This window comes from Balaenoptera musculus, chromosome 15 (genome assembly GCF_009873245.2).
Source record: "Balaenoptera musculus isolate JJ_BM4_2016_0621 chromosome 15, mBalMus1.pri.v3, whole genome shotgun sequence".
Classification (NCBI taxonomy): domain Eukaryota; kingdom Metazoa; phylum Chordata; class Mammalia; order Artiodactyla; family Balaenopteridae; genus Balaenoptera; species Balaenoptera musculus.
The window spans coordinates 21,182,383-21,205,272 of NC_045799.1; the positions used below are offsets into that span (position 1 = coordinate 21,182,383).

The window sequence follows — 22,890 nt, forward strand, 5'->3', positions numbered from 1 at the left end:
TGGACGTGGGTGGGAGGAAAAGAAAAGCATGACGGCTGACTCCCGGGCTTGCGGCTCAAGCAACTAGACCAACCAACGGCAGTGATGTTCATGGAGATGGGGACCAGCTGGCAGAAGATCGGGTGCTGTGTTTTGCTTTGTTGGGTAGCAAAGGGAATTAAGAATCCCATTCTAGCCATGAAAAGGCATTGAGGGGACAGATAATAGAGCTCAGAAGGGAGATTAGAGTGAGATACATTTGGAGTCACTGGCATAGAAATGGCATTTAATCCCGTTGGGATGGATGAGGTGTCCTCGCTGTTCAGTGAGGGTAGAGCTCTGATACTTGGGCACATTATTTAACTGCACTGACGCTCTGAATTCCCATTGGTAAAATGAAGATAAGAATAATATCTTCTCCGTAGGACTTCCGTAAATGAGCTTGTGAATGTTTGGCACGGGCTCTGGTACTTATTAAACACTCAGTGAATATCAGCCATTATTATTACTATTACTACTGTTATCATGTCTTTCTCCTTCCTTTTACAGATATCTATGGAGCCTCCATTGTGTGTCAGGCATTGCTATGGATGCTTTGGAGACATCAGTTATCGAACATGTCAGGGGTAATAAGTGCTATGGCAAAAGAAAACGTAGAGCAGAGTCAGAGCGGGGAAGAGATTACAGCATTAAGGAGGGTGGGTGGTTGTCACTGAAAAAGTGACATCTGAGCAGAACCCTTCGAGGTGAGGCATGTGTGGGGAGAAGGGTTCCAGGCAGAGGGAACAGCCAGTGCAAAGAGCCTAAGGAGGGTGATGGGAGGTGAGGTCCTAGAGATAATGGGTAGGGGGGCCTTTGTAAAGAAACTCTTCACGGCAGAGGTGACTGGTCCTCTAACGTGGCAAAAACAGGTCTCCCACACAATAAGGCAGAAGGTTCTCTGACATGGTAGAGACAGCAAGATTTCCAACATGGTAGAGGGAGAAGAGCTCCAACATGGCAGCCGCCCTAGGCTTTGGGCAGGCCCTGAGGCTCCTGTTTCCAGTCCCCCACCTCTTAGAGGGGCCTCACCTGGCAGAATAGGCTCACTAGCAGGGCCTCTCCTCCTCTTGGCTATGGCGTGTCTTCTGGCAAAACTTGGCGGGGCCTTTGCTCCAGGGCTCCCAATCAAAGCAAATATCTGAGTCATTTTCCTCTGAATCTGTGGAGGGACAAGACAAGGCCTCTTCGGTGGTCACATCCTAGCTCCTATTTTCGATGCTAAAGGAGGCCCCTGCCGGGCCCAGGCATCCCCTGAAGCTTTATCTGAGGCCAGGGGGCCAAGGCAGAATCCTGGCAGATGAGACAGCCCCAAGACCTCAGGAAGACTTTAGGGCCTTGAATGATGACCAGGGACCAAGAAAGAAGGTTGGCCCACGACACATCCACCTTCTAGAAGAGGAAGGACCCTAGGGGTGAGCAAATGACCTACCTGTATTGAGCATGGTCCAGGAGGGGACACTGAGGAGACATAAGCCCACCCACCCACCTGTTCATCCATCCGTCCACCAGTTCATTCATTAACAAATGTCTGAGTATATGTGTCCAATGGTTTCCCGTACAGCACTGTTTTATGGTGAAACACACACACGCGCACACACACACTAAAATACCCTGGAAACCGTGTGTGTGTCCATCATGAGAGGTCTGGGTGATGAAGTGTGGCACACTCACGTGTGGCATGTCATGAGGCTTTTCAAACACCCACATTAGATCTGTATCTTTTAACTTGCTGGATGTCTATGGTATATTACAAGAAAGTTGCAGAGAAGTATATGGTAGAATCCCTTTTTTAAAAAAAAGAACACCCCCTTCCCCACCCCAAACCCCCCCACCAGGGATCAAACCCAGGACCCGGTGGTGAAAGCACCGAATCCTAACCACTAGACCACCAGGAAACTCCCTCGGCCTTTTCTTGGTCTGAAATCTGAGGGGCTGTCTTCAACCTCCTCTACTTCTCTGTAACCAGTGAAACAACTTGAGTATACTCAGAAAAATAATAATCTCCCCCTTCCCCCTCTTTTCTCACCTTGCCTTCCCGAGATATGCCGTGTTAGCAAGCTCAGGTACCCATCTAATAACATGTGTAGGTTTTCCTGCAGCTGGGAGGTGGCAGCGCTGGACGCAAAAGCAGGTCCCGGCTCCACAGTCCCGTGCGGTTCCATGGGGGCCCTTGTCCAAAGGCAGGGAATTCGGAGTCTTCATCGTCCCCTATGTCAGGCTGGGGACCAGCATCGACCTCCCTGGCCGGCTTCTCCAGGGCTCAGCTGCCAACCATCTTTTCTTGCCTCTGCACCCATCTCACCAGGCAGCTCCCTCCTCCTCCCCACTTGCTCCAGCCTCCACTTGGAAAAACTCATTGGCATCCTCACATCCTCGTGGGCCACGTGGCACTTGCTGCTCAACCTTCTGCCTTCTGGGCTCTGAAACCGCCCTGCTGAGCCAGGCCTGGTGGGGGTGGGGAGAGGGGAATCAGAGCTCCTCTTGACGGCTGTTCATACTGGATTCCAGGCCAGACTGATTCCAATCAAGAGATCCGCGGCAGAATAGAAAACCCCAGGCCAGGGTGTCCCGAGCCCCAGCCCCGCAAACCCTGGCAGGTCCAGACCCTGGGTTTGAGCCAATTCTCAGCACAAAGACAGAACACAGTAATACTGAGATTTCCAAGACGACGGGGACCCTGAGGGAGGGCTGCTTGCCTCACTTCAAGGACAGTTTCTCTTCAATGCAAAATCAACAAAAGGACCTGTTTCAAACCGCCGCGTGAGACGTCAGTGGGTAAACAGCCTCTCAGGAGAAAGTCTGAGAGGGGGGTCGGACAGGGCAGGTTGTGGATGGCTTAGAGATGGGCCTCCAAGGAGAACGAATTGCTGGAGGAGATTAGTGCCTTGGACCTCAGGGAAGGTGTCCCACCTTCCGGAAAAGCCATCCAAAGTCACGCCTACACTTCCTCCTACCTTGATAAAACCGACACTGCCTGAATTATTTCTCAGCTTCCAAGCACCTGCTATGTGCCGTGTGTGTACAGGTACCCTGCCCCTGACATGCATCTCTCCACAGCCCCAAAGGGTAGGGACTGTTATTATCTCCATTTTGTAGGTGAGAAAACTGGGGCTCAGAGAGGATTTGCCCCAAGTCACACAGCTGGTAGGTGTCAGAGCCGAGGTGAGACACTGGACAGTCGGCACTCTTAAGGGTGTGGCCCTGGACAGGTAACTTCTCTCCAAACCTCAGTTTCCTCACTTGTACGATAAGGATTATTTCACAGGGTTAGTCTGAGGATTAAATGAAATAAGGTACACCAAGTGTTTAGCACAAGGCCTAGCACAGTGTTCAAAAAAGCTATTGTTATGAATGATTAAGGGGTAAAGCTGAAACCCGGCCCACATCCCCTAGACTCTGGAGAAACGGGATTTTATAGCCACTGCAGGCAAGGGTTCTGCCTCCTACCCAACACTGGCCCTCAGGGAGGGCTGCCGTCCACCCTGGGAACAGAAGGAGAACACACTTTAAACAAACATTTTCTGGAAGCTCTCGCCAGGAACTCCTAACACTTGCACAATTGCCAGCCCCTACATGTGAGATCATGGGGCAAGTTGGGGGTGAACTGCTCAGCTTGTCTGAGCACCATCTGAGCAGAGCTGGCAGCACACTCAGTGCCCTCCCTGCCCAGGTGGTCAAAGGTCATGGGGCTACTGAGCAGGAGGTGGGAGGTCAAGCAGTCCCCAGGAAGAGGGCCCTAGGTGACGAGAGTGCCGGGGGAGACGGGACACCTGAGGAGCAGAGTGTCATTCCTGCCACGTGGCCAGGCTGTCCCCCGTCCCCACCGGCCCACCGCTTCCAGCCTCTCTCAGGCCTGCTTCGCCCTGCCTCCCACTCCTCTGGGTGGCATGCTGAGTTCAGGACAGATGTCGGTCAGCTTCCGTGATCCTGTGTCCCACAGAAACCCAGATCCTCCCTGATGTGTGCTCTGGGCAGGAAACTGTGTGAGTGGTCTCTGGGCACCTGCTAAATGCTGAAGGCTGCTGTACCCATCGAGCTGGTTGTTGACTGCAAAAGCACAGGGCTGAGGGCCGAGAGGGGCTGAAAGCCAGCCCATACTCTGCTCACCGAGCCTTGTGCCCTGGCTGCATTCACAGGGAGGGACATCTTTTACTAATTCATCTGCCCAGAGGGGCCACCTCTTTCTGATTTGTACCAAAGACCTTATGTGCTAGCTGTGGCCCTGAAGGGGCACCTCTTTGTGTGTGTATTTATTTATTTATTATAAAGATTCAGTTCCTTCTAAATTAATGATTGGTCACAAAAACAGAAAGCATTTACTGCCATGCTGAAACATACATTTTACATTTGACACCATATTTCACACAAAAATTATAGTTCCATTATTCTGTATATATATAGTTTACATACACATTTTGATAATAATAGCTTCTATTACCGGTGGTACATGACTACTGCTTCTTCAGAAATAATATGAATTCTGTATACACGATAACCAATTCCAAGTACATTTCTGCTCCACGTTTATTTTGCCACAAATATATTTATATTATAGCCCAAAAGTAATAAATTGTTTTATCTTCTATCTAGAATATCTTAACTAAATTCGCAATCACATTCACAATAATTTCATATGTACCAGAGACCTTATATGCTAGCAGTGGCCCTGAAGGGACAGATGTGCACACATACATATTGTTTTCCAAACTCAGGATTCACTCTGGGACTCCAGGTTAAGAAACGCTAAACTACCAAGTCAATGCTTTCTCTTGCAGGTGACTGCTTGTCGACTCGGAGCCAGCAGGAAACCCCTCTGCCTGAAGGACAACCCTCTCTCGGCAGTTGTTCTGGGACTCCCACCCTATCCCACGTCCTGCCCAGCCTCCAGGATTAGGGCCCGACCTGGGCAGCTCACCTTGGCTGAGTAAGAAGTGTAGCCAGACGATCAGCAAGAACAACAGCAAAGCCACGGGCAGACAGAGCCAGAACACCAGGAAAGAAAACGTCAGCTCGTTCACCAGCGGCACCAGAGGGTACTTCATGGTGTGTGTGTGGTTAGGCCAGGCCGGCCTGGGCTGGGCTGGCAGGGATGCCCTGGGGACCTGGCGGGCCGAGCCACGCTCCGCTCTCAGCCCAATTGTGACTGAACGGGTGGCGTAATAAGGAAACCACAAGGTCCTTCAGGCAGCTGAAGAGAGAGCTGTTTTGGACGAGTGGGCAGAAGCAGGGGTAGTGGGACAATCTGACTGAGAACAAAAGCCCAGGCTTCCAGGCCTGGGTTTGAATCCTCATAAGATGCTGTGGGTTCACGTGACACCTCCCCGACCCTCTTGCAGAATGGAAATAATCCTTACCTCACCAAGCTGCTAAAAGTTAGAAAAGTGGATACAAATTGCCCCCAGGTGGGTGTTCATATATCTGAGGTCACATATTCCTTCTGGAGCCAGCAAGGCCCTCAGTAAATGACTGTTATTTAATCTGGAAGCTTCTGCATCTCTCTTTATTAGGGTTTTCAGTGAAGAGCTTCTAAGACTTTAACCTTGTTCCTTTATCTCCCAAGTGGGCAAGACACCCCCAAATGCTGAGCTTCTCTCTCCCCCTCGCCTCTGTCATTCCTTCATTACGGAGTAGTCAGTAAATCTCCACGTCAGGTCCCACGACAGGAAGGAGGCGCTGGACCTCCCAGGGCCTGAGAGCCCCTAAGCTGGAGGGAGACTCTGGCCAGGCTGGGAGCCTGGTGGGTGCGGGAAGTCCACACGAAGAGCGGCTGCTGCTTGTGGAGGGCAGGAAGGCAGAAGCGTGGTATTCTCCAGCTGGCCCACCTGCCTCAGCCACTGCCAGCAGAGGGGCGGAGGGGGCTGGACGGTACTTATGAGACATGCCGATTGGCATGCTCACCCTGCTCTGCTGAGTCAGAACCTCCAGGGGGTGAGGCTCGGACTCCACACATCAATGGGCAACCAGTCTGAGGCCGACTTGCTTTTGAGACCACGGCATCTCGTGGAGCATAGGTTGGAAAGTCAGGCAGACCCCGTTCCAGGTTGGGGGAGCAGCTGTAGGAAGTGGGTGGTAGACCTAGGGGAGACATGGAGTGGAAGGACCCCCTTAGAGGAAGACACTGGCCCAGGGAGAAGGGTAAGAGGGGTCCAGCCACAGTAAAAATGGGGGCAGGGACAGCTGGGGTTTGCAGGGCCAGTGTGTTTAAAGGGAGTCTTAGCCCAGCTGTGGAATGACCTGAGACCCCAGCAGAGGAGGGTCAGGGCAGATGGTATTAGAATGTGCATCCATGAAACACGGTAGCCTGGCAAGCTGTGCCACTCAGGGCCCAGGGGCCAAGACCAAGAGCTGGGTGGTCTGGGTTGGGGTGATTTCTTGGCACTGTTGTTTGTTTGTTCGTTTTTGGCTGTGCCAGTTGTAAATGTGGCCCGCAGGATCTTTAGTTGCAGCATGCGAACTCTTAGTTGGGGCATGCAGGATCCACTTCCCTGACCAGGGATCGAACCCGAGCCCATGCATTGGGAGCATGGAGTCTTAGCCACTGGACCACCAGGGAAGTCCCTTGGCACTGGGTTCTGAAGGGGCTGGGGTCAGAAAGAGCTGAGCAGCACAGCTGAGAAAGGCTCGAACACACATATCCTTGCCAGACCCCAAAACAGGACCACCGTGCAGTCAGCCCAGGGCTAAGCCCCCCTGGCCACCAGAACCCAGCAGCAGGTCCTGTAGTGAGGAGGCAAGCAGGTGTGGACACACACCTGCAGGGGAGGCAACTCGCAGCCCTGGCTTCCAGTTGCAGTTTGGGGGGTCACGCATTGTCACGTGGAGTCAGTGCCAGGCTGGAGGGGTGGCTCTTGGCAGAGTCATGCACCACAGCTGTTTGCTCAAGTGGTACCACCCCCCCCCTACGTGTGACCTAGGCATTAGGTGTTAATCTGGCCCCATGGAACCTTCTGCAGCCAAGACCCTACTCAAAGGGCCAGTGGGCAGCGGGAGGACCTCCCCCTGCATCTCTGCTTTCCTGACTGGCCAGCCCTGGCAGAGCTCAGATCTTCTGCAGGCAGGGAGCTCAGCTGGCATTTCTGTTCCCAGGACACAGAGCGCCAGCCAGCCACTCAGCAATTGCTAGCCTCTGTAAGGTGGGTCTCTGCTGGCAGTGCTTTAGTTACACAAGCTCCTTCCAGCCTAGAAGGCCAAATAATTTTCTTTTTAAATTTATCAAATTTTGAGTATTTAATGATACTCTACAAAACCAGGGTGAAAACCTACTGATCTAAATTATGAAGCACACCCATGCCAGAGGCAAACCAAAAGCACACATGACATTTTTAGATAAGAATCTCCTTAAAATTTAATTGACTAAATGTATTACATTCAATATTCCATGGGTTTCTTCTGGACAAAGGGGCTGCATAAATACAAACAAGCCTCTGGGCCTTCTTCCCTAACTGACGAAGAGGAAACACAGGAGGCGAGGGTACACAGGACACCTTCATATTTACATTTCGCCTTTACTTTACAGTTCAGTGCCAGAAATATTTACAGAAAATACAATAAGAAAAAGATCATGTCTTGGCAACATACCAAAATTCATACAAATCGTGTATATGATTTCAAGCAAATAATGATACTGCTTATTTTTTAGCCACAACTGCCAAGCCCTTCAGAGGAGAAAGATGTTCTTGGTCACTGCAAGAGACAAGGACTTGGGAAACTTGGTTTGCTTCAACAAATATTTATTGGGCGCCTACTGTATGCAAGGCACTGTGGAATCCCAAATTATACCTTTCCCTCACCATTAAAAAAAGAAAAGCATCTGAAAAACATGAGTTGATACTCCGAGAAAAACACTATACAGTACATGGCTTCTTTAGCTACTGAGAACCCACAGTTTGATTCCACATTGAACGGGTGGATTACCTCCAATCTCTCCATCTCGGGAAAAGAGGCTGTCATGGAAATCCCTAAAACAGACCACCTAACGCAACTTACCATTTCATGTAAACATATAAATCAATTCTTTTTAGGAAGATATAACCTGAACAGGTTTTAAAATGCTGAATGGAGAACTACCAGCAGGAGTGTCAAATTACCTCCGATACATTTTTTACCATCTACATGTCTTTGAGCAAGGCTGACTCCCACTTTCTTTGGGTAAAATTCCACCTTCCAATATAAATAAATACTCTTGAAGACACTGCTTCTCTAAAAATCACTCTGCAGAGTCTGACAAATGCTTCCTCAGTGTATACAGGAAGTAACCACTCATGAAGGCCTCACACACACAACCTGCAGGGAACTGACATTACTGGCCAAAGATGTAGGTGTTTTGTTTTTATAAATGAGTCCAGAGGAGAATGGGCGGCCTCAGGGGACCTGAAGACCTGGAAATGGAGGACAGCATGCATGCATGTTGTGTATATATTGCCAGGACAGGAGGGGGTCAAACCACCATGTAACTATCCAGGTCAAAGGGCCAACGGACAGGAGGGGGTCTTAGAAGGAAGCACTGGACAAAAGAGAGCCGGCTGAACAGGAAAAGGCAAAAGCCCTCCTCTCTGTCCTCAGTGCTCCCAGTCAGAGAGGGGGAGAGAGCCCCTATCCCCCAAATGTGAGAAGGGACTACGAGGGGCTACCTGCCTCTGTCCCCTGGGTAACGCTTTCCTTGTCAACAAATGTCACACTCATCCACACCCTGGTGCACCTGTCACATGCAGCAACTAAACTGTTTAAGCCAAAGACCAAAGTGGTCCTGGCTTCCCCCCAAAGGTTCTGTTAGCAAATTTATCAAGTGGACTACTAAAGATTATTATTAGGGACTAAATATGCTCCTCTGGCATTACTGTACTCAACGTGACTTTTACAAAGGCAGTTGAGAGAACTTAGTGACCATGAACTCAAACCCACACTAGTGAAAGGTCCAAGGGTCCTCACCACACTCCCTTTTTAGGTAGATGTGGTTTTGAGCAGAAGGAGTCAGCACCTGACGAGGTACGTGTACCCCACACTCTGTGCCGTACACACTGGGGTTTCATGCCTTTGGGAGCAGCACAGTCCTAAATCCATCCCTCCTTCCCTGGGGGACCACAAAGTCTCCCAGATCATAAATGCATTCAACATGGTTGTTCACTGACTTATCAAAGCCATTAGAATTACAAAGAGTTGTCAGAAATTAGAGCAAACTGAAGCAACAGGAAGGCCACCCCAACACACACACCACCGTACATTTTGCTGACAGCAGAACTATGCCAAAGGTAAAAGTGTTATCTGAAGAGTCACACTGAAGAGGTACACCTACATCAGTTATTTTTAACCTCTGGAATGTTATAAGTTGCACATTAATTTATAGCCTTCTTTGTCCACATCCATCAGAACAAGGGCCTATTTTTTCCCATGAAATGTCAATCTGGAATTTCCATGAAAGTTGTTAAACCTCACTTTACACCTGCTGAGCTACTAAAACATTTTTAGGGTAGAACGTGCTAATCATACAACCCCCTCCCCCATGCTACCATCTGGAAACATCAATTTATTGCCCAGATTAAAAAGAAAATCAATTACTGAATAATATTATACCCTGAATGGAAACTGGAGTCATAGAAGGAGGAGATTACTTTTACCTGAGCTTAAAACAAACATGAAGAAAAAGGTACGGCAAACTTAAAACCAAGAGCTGCTATGCCGTTTCTTGCTCACAGATATCAACATGTACTTCTGGAATAGAAATATCTGCACAGGGAATTAGGTCCTATACTATTCCCCACCCTCTAATTAAACTACCAAAACATCAAACCAAACAGACCATTGTAGGCCTGACCTACAGAATCTACTGACATCAGAGTTCAAGTGGGAAATCACCCCTTACACAACTGTGATCACTCCTCTTTGGACTTTTAAATGTCACTTATTTTCTTAACATAAAATAATCTTAATAAAGAAGAAAGCACACAAGAATAGGAGAAATGAGCAGTGTATATGCTAGCACTGTAACAGGAATCCTTGTAAGGAGGTTCTGGGTCTGGCCACCTCAAAACATTTATCCCTGGCAGAAAAGTAGCAGCGAGGTAACAGAAGTATTTCAAAAACCCGGGCAGGGATTTGTTGTGCCTTCAGCCAGCAAAGTCCAGAAAATATGACAACAGCCATTTCTAAAAGCAAGCCACCCAAGGAGGTGGTCACTAATGTCTGTCAATTATGATGAAATCTAGTAGCTCTCTGGGAGAGATCTGAATTAGTAGCGTTGAGAGGCTATTTCCTGAACCCCAAATTAGAATCCTTCATAAACTACTGCAGTTTCCTGCTTGGTCCTGAAATAAGAGACAATGGATGAAACCAAATAATGTTTAACCTTTGCTGTGAATTTATATTTCTTAATATTTAACCAAGAAATTACCAAGGAATTACAAATGGTTAACCTGTCATAATGTCACGGAGCTAGACAATAACGGAGAGAGTGGAGGCATCAAAGCCGTCTTCTAACTTAACTCCACAAACTCCATTTGTATCCTCATTAAAGGACTGGGCCATGCTTCCATTTTAGATCTGTTCCTGGGCTGCCCAGAAACTGAGGCCTTCAGACAGACCCTTTGCAGTGATGAGAGTAACTTTTTGAAATGTGGAGAGAGACTATGAAATATTTTAATCTCAGACTTCTTATCTGAGCAAAAAACACTTAAGTTCTTTCCCGTCAGTATGACATTTGGATGACAGCTGGATGACAAATGGACCTACGAGTGAGCAGAAAGTTGAGGTTTCCTTCCTTCTCCTCCATGCTATCAACACGAGTCTTTAAATGTCCTGGAAGATTCTGAGACAGATTTTACTTTTGAGCACAACCTCCTAAAAAGTGAGGTATAAAACTATCTTCAACTTCTAATTTGCAAATTTGAAACTACCAATGCACATGTTTAACTGAGATGCATAAAAGCCTTTCTCCTCAAAAGGCTTATATTTAACTAAAATTGCCACTTTTAAAAGAAAGTTTATGGCTAAAACGTATATCATCATTACCAGCAGGAATATGATTGTGTCTGGGAGCCCATTTCACTAAAAAGCCGAAAAGTCTTCTCTCAGATGGGTTTATAATGTGTCTCTTCTATTCTGGTGATTAAACAGTAAGCTCTTGGGGAGTGATTTGTTTTATTGTTACAGTGATCACCTATCAAATTGTTTTGCTTTGATATTATAGCTCCAAACTAGAGTTCAATAGTCCTAGACAGACAGTGGTCTAAGAACTACAGTTCTTGAGTCCAACCTCCTGAAAAAGTGAAGTATAAAACTCTGGCTCCAACTGCTTGTTCCGGTACTTGTTGACAATGTCGGTGATCTTCTGTTTCCGGCGGACATGTGGTGGACTGTAGGAGTCACTTTCCAGTCTCTTTCTTCTACAAATGTTAATTACAGTCTGCCTCACCAGAAAACCTTGAAAACAGAGGGTTTTAGTCAGCTAGGTGAACTATCAGTATTCAAGTGAACTATTCTCTGCAAACTCAAACTATTTCATTCCATTTGCAAAACTCCTTGTCCCCAGAGAGACAGAGCTTTACTAAGATAAAACTGTCAGAAGAAACACACAATGACATGGAAAAACAAAATCAAAATCTAGCCTGACAACCCATCTCCTGCCCTGGACTGTAAACAACTATGCTCGTTTTCCAGGACTGGAAGTTTGTGAATTATAGTTGTGCTCGTACTTAGCAGATTAAGCACACTTCAAAACAGAACCAAACATGCTTCCTTTTAACAAGAGCCACAGGATTTTCTACACGTGGGACCTACTAAGTAATATCACCATTTCCTTATTTATACTTCTTTTTGGTTCATGAAAATGTTAAATAAAAAAAAAAAAAAAAAAGAAAAAAAAATAGAAAACTCAATGGGACTTCCCTGGTGGCGTAGTGGTTAAGAATACGCCTGCCAATGCAGGGGACATGAGTTTGATCCCTGGTCTGGGAAGATCCCACATGCCGCGGAGCAACTAAGCCTGTGCGCCACAACTACTGAGCCTGTGCTCTAGAGCCCGTGTGCCACAATTACTGAAGCCCGCGCGCCTATAGCCTGTGCTCCACAACAAGAGAAGCCACTGCGGTGAGAAACCCACTCACCACAACAAAGAGTGGCCCCTGCTTGCTGCAACTAGAGAAAGCCCACGCACAGCAACGAAGACCCAACACAGCCAAAAATAAATAAATAAATAAATTTATTTTTAAAAAAAGAAATGAAAAGAAAATTCAATCCTTCAGCCACATATGAAGCTTACCGAGTGCTCGCCTACTGACAATCATCCCATCCACAAGAGGGATGACCATGTTAAATTTTCCAGTGGCTCCTTGAATTTTAATCCGGAATAATCCAGTGTTTAAAGGGTGGATGAAGATGACAGGAACTTCTTTTTCAAGAGCAGTAGATCTTAAGAAAAGAAAAAACTCTTTTTACCCCAGATATTCAAGAGCTGAAGTCCCCCATGTGTAATATAAGAATACCAAGGGGACTTACTGCCAGGCAGTATTTGAGAAGAGACAAGTGATCAGTCTGCTCAGAATCTTCTTTCTGGGAGCCCATGGTGAAGCTCCCCACACCAACACCTGACCCTAATTACCTATCACTGGGGTTGGACTTTTGAAGCTGACCAAAAAAGGGGCTAAAAATTGTGCTTAGAAAGCCACTGGGGACACGGGGTGGAAGGAAAGGCCAGAAAAATGTATGGTGGGGAACCATCAATAGCAACCAGCCATGGGACTTTTACTTAGTTCCTCCTTCTTGTAGGGAACAAAAGTGCGGCTGGCCAGAGGGCAGGGAATTCCACCACAGTCAATGCTGGCACCTCAGAGCAGAAGTGGGAATACAGTTTAGGCTCACTATGGGAATCCCTGATATGATTTTTTTTTAGGGGCTGGGGAAAGAGGTCGGGAGGACCTTAGTCTGGGTCAGTTGCAAGTGTCCTCCTCAGCAGAGGTGATAAATGGCTGAATCTTATCACAGTCAAAGCCCTCAAAGTCTCTGAACAGGTAACACAGCTGCCAAGGTCAGCAACCGTACCTTTAGAAGACTGAATTACACATCATGTGTCGGGGCTATGCCAATGCATCTAGAGGTACCCATGTTACTCTTCAATGCTATATGCCAGGGTTTTGGTTTGTTTTTGTTTTGCAACACAATGAGCTTGCTTTCTAAAGTGATTTTGGCCAAAGGGACAGTGAGTCAATATTTTAAAACATTTAATAAAAACCAATCCTATACTAATTCTGTCCCCAAGACAAATTCTAAACTTTGCTAAACTACTAGTAAAACACAAATTTTACAGTCCAATCATATTACAACTTTTGACCCTAAAAAGATTAAAACAACAACAAACAGTACAAGAGACTTAAAAGTTCTCTTCCAAACTAGTTCTAGAAAAGTACCCCTCATGAAATCTATCCTGGTCTCTTCAGCAAGTCACTGTCATGGACGAAAAAAAGAAAAACAGGACTGTTCTGTATTAAGAGAGACTGTAGGAATTAACACCAGATGGATGAAATGGATGCTGGTTTAAACAAACCAGCTATAAAGACTATTTTAGGGAAAATGGAGAAATTTGAATGTGAGCTGGCTACTAGATGAAATTAAGGAATTGCTACTAACTTTATTACTGTGATAATGTTATCTTTATCTATTTGAAAAGTGTTCTTAATCTTCAGAGGTGCATATTTAGAATGTTAGAAAATCTGTAATTTGCTTTAAAATACTTTAGCATAAAAAACATGGGGACTTCCCTGGCAGTCCAGTGGTTAAGACTCCATGCTTCCACTGCCGGGAGCACGGGTTCCGATCCTCGGTCGGGGAACTGTCAATAAGATCCCGCATGCCACGCGGTGTGGCCAAAAAAAACCAAAACAAACATGGAAGTTTTAAGAATGACTTGCCCTATTCTAGAAATTTAATATGATAATGTTAAAATAAACCACCTTTACTGACTTCATTTCTACAACAGTAATCTAAATTCATCTCACGTGCAATACAAACCAGATCATGGAAACAGAAGGAACTTATTCAAAGTTAAAATATCAAGTTTAGCTTGATATAAATTATTTGTTTAAACCAAAGACAAGCAAGCAAAAAGCTTTGAAACAGTAAAAGCCGCACAGATACATTCTTACTATTCCTAGAATCATATTATTCTGTTTTTATCCTTTTTGTGCATGAAAAGTTAAAATAAAAATCTTAATATTATAATATAGTATTATGTTTTACTTAGAAATATTTTTCCATTAAATAGCTCCTATGTGATGAGGATATTTTAACTGCTATCTATCCAGAATGTTTTGACCAATTTAATTCCATTATTTCTATCTAATATTGCTACTCTATTATCAGCCTTCATTGATACTTAATTGCCTCCACTTCTCCGTCTTTCTTTTTGCCTCAGATAAATTTAAACAGCAATTAATTATGCCATTTAAAAATCCTTGCTAAATGTAAAATAGATAGCTAGTGGGAAGCAGCCGCATAACACAGGGAGATCAGCTCGGTGCTTTGTGACCACCTAGAGGGGTGGGATGGGGAGGGTGGGAGGGAGGGAGATGCAAGAGGGAAGAGTAATGGGAACCTATTGTATATGTATAACTGATTCACTTTGTTATAAAGCAGAAGCTAACACACTATTGTAAGGCAATTATACTTTAATAAAGATGTTTAAAGAAAAAAAAAAAAAAAAATCCTTGCTAATTTGATCACCTTGTGCATTAATCTACAAACTCCTCTCTGATTCTTTTCCCCTAATTATGTTTACTTCTTACTGCCTTCATCCCTTTTGTTTCATTAAAGTCTTTATCTCTTAATTAAACTGCAATCAACATATTGTAAAAAATAGGTTTCTCTACGCTTAAACACAATGCTGATAAACTTCAAGCAAGTAAAGAGCGTACCTCAGAGAAGTGCTACTATTTGCAGTAGTTTCCACACCAGTACTGATTTCTGTCATCAGGTCTGAGAGGGGAAAGTTTTCTGGAAGAAAATCATAGCATTACAATTAATATCTCCCTCCTAGGAAACCTATTTTCCTAATCTCTTCACATAGCGGGCAACAAATATATGGACTGCACTATCCTAAAATATATAATCCTAACTATTCTTCACAAATTAAAAAAAAAAATTCTCCCTTAAGACATATTTTAGGTAAGTTCATCTAAAGCAGAGAGTTTTTACAGAACATAATCTATAGTCTTGGAGGGCTTGGAAATAGCTTTAGAAGTTCTGGAAAGCAACTATCACAACTTTCTTATAAACTCTGAGCTGGATGAGATTCTAGGATAAATACACATTTCTAATGTTCTTATGCAGCTTACATAAAAATCATGAGAAACATATCCATAGCAGAATCCCTAAGGACAAATTAGTCTTTACACTAAAATAAGACAGTAGGGTCTGTGGAAAGAGGGTGAGGGAGGTGTTCCCCCTTCTCCTTTCCAGAGGTTCTGGGGTAACTGGGGGCTACATGCAGTGGGACCAAGTGGCCACAAACCAGTAACTGTCATACCAAGAAGAGCTAAAGGCTTTTTGTAACCATGAGTCTCATCAAATCTTCACAACTATGAAATAAGTGCTGGATCACTCATTTAACAGATGAGTGACCTAAGGCTTAATGAAATCCAGGCTTGCTGAACTCCAGTCCCAGCTCTTGGCCACCATATAGGGCCTATGCTGCCACTCCCTTTAGACATTTAACAAGTCATCGTCATCCTATTATAATCTTATTTATGGACAAAGTGCTTACACAGTACCTATATCATCATAGCGTTCCACCCAGACTACAGAAACTCTTGTCTCAGGTCCAAGGGGAGGCACAGGGCGCCCCTGAGGCAGCTTCTTCATTCTGGAACTGGGACTGAGCTATATGAGGCAGAGAAAAGCAGAAGAGGGGAAGAAAAACAAACAAATAAAAAACACTGGCTTAATAAAACTACAACCATACATTCATCAAGCTACCCAGTGAAATAAGGATCACGTCATGGGAAGTCATTTCTGGAAAAAAGTATAAAATATGTTTGCAGAAAAGCCCTTCTTTGGTTCCTCTGTTTATCAAGTCTCAAACTAGAACAAGGAAATGAAGGTCTAGAAACTTCAAATGAAAAAAAGATAAGGAACACTAAACAATTATAGTTATAAAAATAAAATTTGATGCAATGTCTTACTGAGTACTTAAAAAGGATCTGAGTCTATCTCTATGGTCAGAAAGCAGTACGATTTTTCCATCATAGCAACATCACTGATTTGCCTGGGGATCCTTTCAGTGTTGAATTCTTGTCAACAGCTTTTCCTGTATCTACTGATATAATGATATGATTTTTCTTTCCTTAAGTTTGTTAGTAGTCTGCAAAGTATGTGGTATATAAAAACATGGTGCTTTAAGAGTTGTCATTCTTTGGATTTTAAGAAATAACCAAGCTTTATGTGTTTTATTTCTTTTTCTTATTTCCCTGCATAAAACCTCTACTATCTTGTGAATAGAAGTAGTGAGAGCAAACATCCTTGCCTCCATTTGGGGGGAAAGCTTTCAGAATAATGTGTAAGTATAATGTTAGCTGCAGGTTTCTAGTAGAGTTCTGTTTCAGGTTGAGGAAGTTCCCTTCTGATCGTAACCACGTTGGCATTCAGAAAATGAGTAGCAATCCCTGACTATTAGATCTGACTAAAATTCTGCATTACCTGACTTGTTCTTCTCCAAACTGTGTTCTGTGAAACCTTTTTAAAGGTAGCAACTCATGATTTTCAAAATCAGTCTACTTCAGAGAGTTTTATGTAAGTTAACTTTTTTTCCTAAATCAATTTTAAAGGTGAACCTCTCCCATATTCTTTTAAGCAAATACTTACGTTAAAAGTAATTTTAAGTGTAGAAAGAGCCAAATTAAACCCCTTTACAATGGAAGAAGGGCTTCAGAAAAGTTTACACTACACTTCGTCTTCTTTATTATTTGTTCTAAATCAATTTTCTTACACCTGTAAACTGATCCTGTACTCTTGTTATCACTTACTTGGTCACTTTCCAGTAAGGATTAAGACATAACATGAGGGGAGGACACAGATAAGACATAACATCTGAAAAGGTAAGAAAAAAGGATAAAAGTAAAATGCTGTCTTCTTGTAGTAGCTGCTGTGTTGCCTCACTCAGTGCATTTATTCAAACACTGGGTGATTCTTCAAAATGCTATCATCTGTATGTTGTCAGACTTAAGTTGAATTTTGCATGATTAATGCTATGAAATGTATAGTAACTGTTGTACCATTAGTGGATATTTTAGGGACCAAATAAAAAGCTAGGCTTGAGACGGAATGGGTGAAAGAACCGAGCATGGAACTGAAATGGCTAAATCAAGGAAAACAACAAAGGCTGAATTAAAATTAAATATTTGTTGCAAGCTGAAAAAAAGAAAATCATAAGAATTTGATTAAAAAAAATTAAGATACTAATGAATCAGTACTGCTATAATTACTCTCTGGGTTAAAGTTAAAAGCTTTTCAGGTGCGATTCTATAATTACTTCCATTTCACTACAAATTTTTGGAGGTTTATCAACAAAGTGACTTACCCTCTGTGAGGAATTAAGATTGTCTGTGTGATTAGGGAAAAGCTCAAGCGTCAGGGATGGCTGTTTCAGAATTCCTGGCATAAGATCCATATTTGAATCACTATCTTGGTCTGAGATGTTACTTTCCAACGAATCAGCTATAGCGTAAAGAAAAAAAATAATTATAATAACTACTACTTCTTTAGAGCAAACGTGTTTATTAAACTAGTTATGCTAACACTCCAACCTAAGTCACTTAAGCAAAGCATTGCTTCTACAGCAAGGGTTGGCAAAGTTTTTCTGCAAAGGATCAGGTAATAAATATTTCAGGCTTTGCTGGCTATACAGGTCTCTACTGCATATTCTTCTTTGTATTTTATTTACAACCCTTTAAAAATGTAAATACCATTCTTAGTGTTCTGAATTTTGCCTGTGTGCCGTAATTTGCTGGCTCTGGCTCTACTGAGCTGGTGCAAACAGGCTGGGCCAGAGACACCAGGCAGGGACTCAGTTCATAGAGGACAGATGGGGCCTGGCTTCTGGAATTCAGGTGGTAGATCACAGCCTTGACATGAAGGCAAACAGCTGCTAAGACACTGACCTGGACCATGGAAGGCCCCTCCTGCCAGGGACACAACTGGCCCCAGAGTAAGAGACAGAGAGGGGCCTAGAGTGCAAAATTAAGGGTCCAAATACAAAGGTTAGGAGGCTGCCTAGGTAGGCTAGGGTACACAACAAGTCATTAGCCTAGAGATGAGATCATCCAAGTGTGATGTGCAGCATCCTATCCTATGGATGGTCTCAATGAAGAAGCTGAAGTTTTCCACCTACTGCCTGGTCAGGCACAAAGAAATGAGTTTAATTTGCAGGAAGCAAAGGTTCTAGGCAAAATAAGACTAAGAATTCAGACTGAGAAGTAATGATCACTCCTGATCCTTGAGAAGAAGAGGCTTAATCACCACCTTTTCTAGGCTGAAGTTTCTCCTCCTCAGCGTTAGAAGATCAGCCAGATGCCGTCATGAGAGCCTTCCAACTGCAGTATTCTCTGGGGTTCCGTATAAAGGCTCTCACATGGAAACAAGGAAGCAGGTGAGGGCTTACTCATAATTAGAGAAAGAAATGAATAAACTGGAAAATAGGGCTTCTATGTATTAATCAGATTAAAAAAAGTTAAAAAATGGGCCAAAGTGGATCTCCTTTATTTAAAAATTATTATTAGAGGGCCAGTCTTCTTGTTTTTAACTACTTTCCTTTAGTTAAGAGGGGATAACATCCTGTACCTCTGCATAATCTAAAAGCTATCATGCCTTCGAAGCTGAAGAATGTCTTGGATGGCTTCAGAATCTCCCCCAATGCAATACTACTGCACAAACCAGTGAATACAAAAATAGTTCCATACAAAAAAATGCCCTTACTTAAGGACTCCACAGAAGAAGGAACCACAAAAGCTATTTCCGTAAGGGCATCAGCATAATACAGCACCTTCTTCTGTCCGTTGAAAATGCTAGCCCCAGCATCTTCAGAGGAAATCACTTCATCTAGGAATGAGAAACACTACATTACTGCTCTAAAAAGTGGGGAAAACCAATATCCTGCTTCATGAAATTTTAACTGGTTAATAAAGTGATAATAAATAGAAGGTACATTTTCAACATGAACCAATTAATGTGTAAGAAGAATAAACCATAAATGTTCATTAAATGTCTTTATACTAACTTTATTTTTTAAATTAGAGGTCGTACTTTTTTAAAATTTATTTTATTTATTCATTTTTGGCTGTGCTGGGTCTTCGTTGCTGCGTGCGGGCTTTCTCTAGTTGCAGCGAGCGGGGGCTACTCTTCGTTGCAGTGCACGGGCTTCTCATTGTGGTGGCTTCCCTTTGTTGTGGAGCACGGGCTCTAGGCATACGGGCTTCAGTAGTTGTGTCACATGGGCTCAGTAGTTGTGGCGTGCAGGCTCAGTAGTTGTGGTGCACGTACACTAACTTTAAATCATAAAATCTTAATTTCATACTTTCTGAAACTACTCTAAATCAGACCACTTTTGATTAGCAGGACCTTTAGCTCATCTGTATAAGGCAGATTTAGGGAACAGTCTTTTTGGAAGAGGTAACAGTAATCAAAAGGGAGAAGACTACTACAGTCCCTCTGAAGGGAAGGGGGACAGATGCCTGCGTGTGTGTACTCTTGCTTTCAAGGCATTTCCTGTCCCTGGTCTCTCTCTATTGCTCCTCAGCTTTGCTTCTGTTCCACTTTCTCCAGTGATCAGTGATATAATATGAAAGTGTACAGGCAGTTCAGTAATAGTATCTGCTCTAAGCCAGCAAGATTGAATTAACAAAAGTAACACTCCTGAGAGCTAGTATAGTTTTCAATTAAAATGAACACAATGCCCTGCCCTTAATACATAAAAGATCAACAACCTGACAAAAAACTGGGAAGAGGAAATGAACAAGTAGTTCTCAGGTAAGAAATAAAAATATGAGAAGATGCTGAAACTCAATCATAATTAAAAATAGAAAATTCCTCATCTAACAGACCGGAAGACACCTGAATTGGTGAGGACGTGGCAAACAGAAGTTTAGACCAGAGGTTAGCAAACTTTTTCTGCGAAGGATCAGATAGTAAATAAGGCTTTGCATGCCATATGGTCTCTGTCACGACTACTTAAGTCTGCCGTTGTAGCATGAAAGCAGTCAGATAATACATGAAGAAGCGTGGCTGAGATCCAATAAAACTTTATTTACAAAAACAGGCATGGGCTGTAGTTGCCGACTCCTGGTTTAGATGCTGGGCAGGCACTTGTGTCTACTGCAGTACACACTGTGGTTACTGCCCCAACATCCACTCCACCCTCCCCTCCTCTACCTTGTTTATTTCTATCAGGATCATTCCATCTCTCTTGCCACAGCGACAGGCTCAGGGTGGTCCAATCACTGCGTATCTCAGGATTTGGGGAGAAGGGAGGTTCTGAGACTCAGCTAATCTCTCCTCTTCAGACTAGTGTGGTATGTGAATGTAAAGCCTAGAACTGCCTTATTTGCACTATGAGGAAAGCCAGGCTGGGACAAAGCCAACACATGGAAAACAGAGCTAAAGGAAAACTGCAGAGAAATAGAACAGGACTGCTGATCAAATGGCAACAAAAAATGTACACTAATCTCTGGAATTTTCAGTTATATGAGGCAATAAATGACCTTCAAAATCTAAGCCAATTTGGGTTGGGTTTTCTATTACCTGCAACCTTAAGCATCCAACTGATACATTTATCAAACTAAATCCTTTATCAATTCTACTTATGAGAACTTAGTCTATAAATACACTCAAGCACATACTAAAGGTTATGTGGCAACTAAAATTAGAGCATATCCTCAAATACTTTGATTCAACCTTGGTTGAAAGTAGAAAAAATTACAAGTCTCAAGTCACAATGATATTCAATGGGAAACCTTGAGAGAGTATAATCTTGTTGACAGAAAAACTCTGCTAATTCAAAGCATGGACATAGGCATTACCCACTTGAGAAAGGTATTATTAACTTTCCAGTGATTTCAAGAGCCCCCAGAACAAAAAGCACTAGCCAGGTGGGGCAAAGGCCTTAAGTTTAAACTTATACTTGCTCTGGTACTTGCTATCCTGATTACAGTTCCTCAGGAGGATTTGCAGAGATGGGCATGAATCTCTCAGAGATAGTCAGCTGTTTACTACAAAGATTTTTATATAATATCTCAAGAATGTAACTTAAATGACAGCCACAAAGTCTAAAAAACACACCTGTTAATAGAAAACTATATTTATTAGACAAAATACACTTGTTAGGAAACTGTACTGTTTGCTATAATCTATTATAATATTGTTATAGAAAATGGAATTTGTTCACTCACACTCCAAAAAAGGAACTTATTAACCTTGTGATAATTAGGCCATTAATTTTATATTAATTAACTCTGTCATTATATATGTATATAACATATACATTCATTTATATATACATATACATAAGTATTCCCCATATTAACAGAAAATGTCTGGAAGACTATACAATTATTAAGTGACCTCCTGTGAGGATTAGAGGAAAGAGGCTTTTCCATTCTATACCTCTGCTTGTTTTTTTTAATAAGACTACAAACTAATAGTAAAGGGGGAAGAGTCAAGAGTAACAAAACAAGAAAAAACAAATGAACATATGAGTTTTACCTTGTTCAGGTCCTTCACCATCATCGCAACTGTTAATAGACCAACTGGTGGAAACATGCCCAGTCCAGCCAGGGTGTCTGCCCACATCTACCGCCCAGCCAAGGGAGAGCAAAAATTCTAGGAAATGTGGCTGAACATTTCTGGAAGACTCCACATTCTTTAAAATCTGAAATACATAACAATCATCAGATATAATGAAGGAAACAAAAGAGCGTATCAAAATAAGCTTCATAAAAATCGATTCACTTTGAAGTGTCTGATAAATCAAGCCCAAGCTTAGAATAAACTGGGGACTATATATATCACTGTAGTTAAAAATGCATGCTTCCAAGTTAGATAGGTTTGGGTTCAAATCCTGGCTGGGCCTTGGGCAAGTTTCTTAACCCCACTGCTTCAGTTTCTTCATCTATAAAGTGAGTAATAATGATGGTTGTGAAGATTACGTGAGATAATACAAGAAAGTCCTTTAGCTCCCTCCCTAGCAAAATAATTATTGAGCTAGACATGTTTACTAAAAGTAAACAAAAAACACTAAGTCCCCACCTCCACAGAGTCTGATTAGTGAAAAACATTACACAGGTATGTGATTATTTACTTACAAATCTTGACAAGTGCTATAAAAAGTATAAACCTATTAAAAATTCAATAATTAATGAGTGGGAAAACATCCTTTTCTTAGTCCAAAGAAGAGAATGCAACCATTCCAGAAAAAAATGAAGTGACCAGAAGGGTCTCTCCTCTTTACCAAGTACCAAACTTAATTCCTGGGCTTCAGAAAGATAAGTCCCTTGTTCTAAAACAGTGGTTCTCATGGGGGTGATTTTGCTCTCCAGGGGACATGTGGCAATGTCTGGAGACATTTTTGATATCACAACTGGTGGGGCACCGCTGGGACCGAGTGAGTAGAGGCCAAAGATGCTGCTATATGTCCTATTCTATAGAACAGCTCCCATAACAAGGAATTATCTGGCCCAAAATAGCAACAGTGCTTCTGTTGAAAACCCAATGCTAAAGGAAGAAAAAGGAGAAATCCTCTACAAATTAAAAATGAGATGGGGAGAGGGGTAGTGTATCAACATCATCTGGGGAATCTCTTAAAACATAAGATTCTCTTAGCCTACTCCAGAACTTCTC

General features: G+C 43.2%; 2 protein-coding genes across 8 annotated transcripts in view; both read right to left on the bottom strand.

Moving 5' to 3' along the window:
• Nucleotides 1-1,067: 1,067 nt before the first annotated feature.
• Nucleotides 1,068-6,404, bottom strand: ADIG (adipogenin). Its single transcript, XM_036826647.1, has 2 exons — nucleotides 4,937-6,404; nucleotides 1,068-1,180 (listed from the first exon to the last, which is right to left on the bottom strand). The coding sequence occupies exons 1-2, from the start codon at nucleotides 5,061-5,063 to the stop codon at nucleotides 1,068-1,070; spliced, it is 240 nt and encodes a 79-aa protein (XP_036682542.1). The 5' UTR covers nucleotides 5,064-6,404.
• A 944-nt stretch (nucleotides 6,405-7,348) lies between these two features.
• RALGAPB (Ral GTPase activating protein non-catalytic subunit beta) overlaps nucleotides 7,349-22,890 on the bottom strand; it is a 107,218-nt gene continuing 91,676 nt past the window's right edge. For all 7 annotated transcript variants that reach the window (XM_036824626.1, XM_036824624.1, XM_036824623.1 and 4 more), the window contains 7 exons: nucleotides 21,757-21,922; nucleotides 18,976-19,098; nucleotides 17,582-17,718; nucleotides 15,777-15,885; nucleotides 14,922-15,000; nucleotides 12,275-12,423; nucleotides 7,349-11,436 (listed from right to left, as the gene is read on the bottom strand). In XM_036824626.1, the coding sequence (XP_036680521.1) occupies nucleotides 11,243-11,436; nucleotides 12,275-12,423; nucleotides 14,922-15,000; nucleotides 15,777-15,885; nucleotides 17,582-17,718; nucleotides 18,976-19,098; nucleotides 21,757-21,922 (957 nt within the window). In that variant the 3' untranslated portion in view covers nucleotides 7,349-11,242. The remainder of the gene's footprint in view (nucleotides 11,437-12,274; nucleotides 12,424-14,921; nucleotides 15,001-15,776; nucleotides 15,886-17,581; nucleotides 17,719-18,975; nucleotides 19,099-21,756; nucleotides 21,923-22,890) is intronic.

Excerpts from the sequence above, each read along its gene's own strand:
- ADIG (XM_036826647.1), bottom strand. The coding sequence starts at position 5,063 with ATGAAGTACCCTCTGGTGCCGCTGGTGAACGAGCTGACGTTTTCTTTC. Across the intron at positions 1,181-4,936 it reads ACACTTCTTACTCAGCCAAG|ATTCAGAGGAAAATGACTCA; the intron begins GTGAGCTGCCCA and ends GTCCCTCCACAG.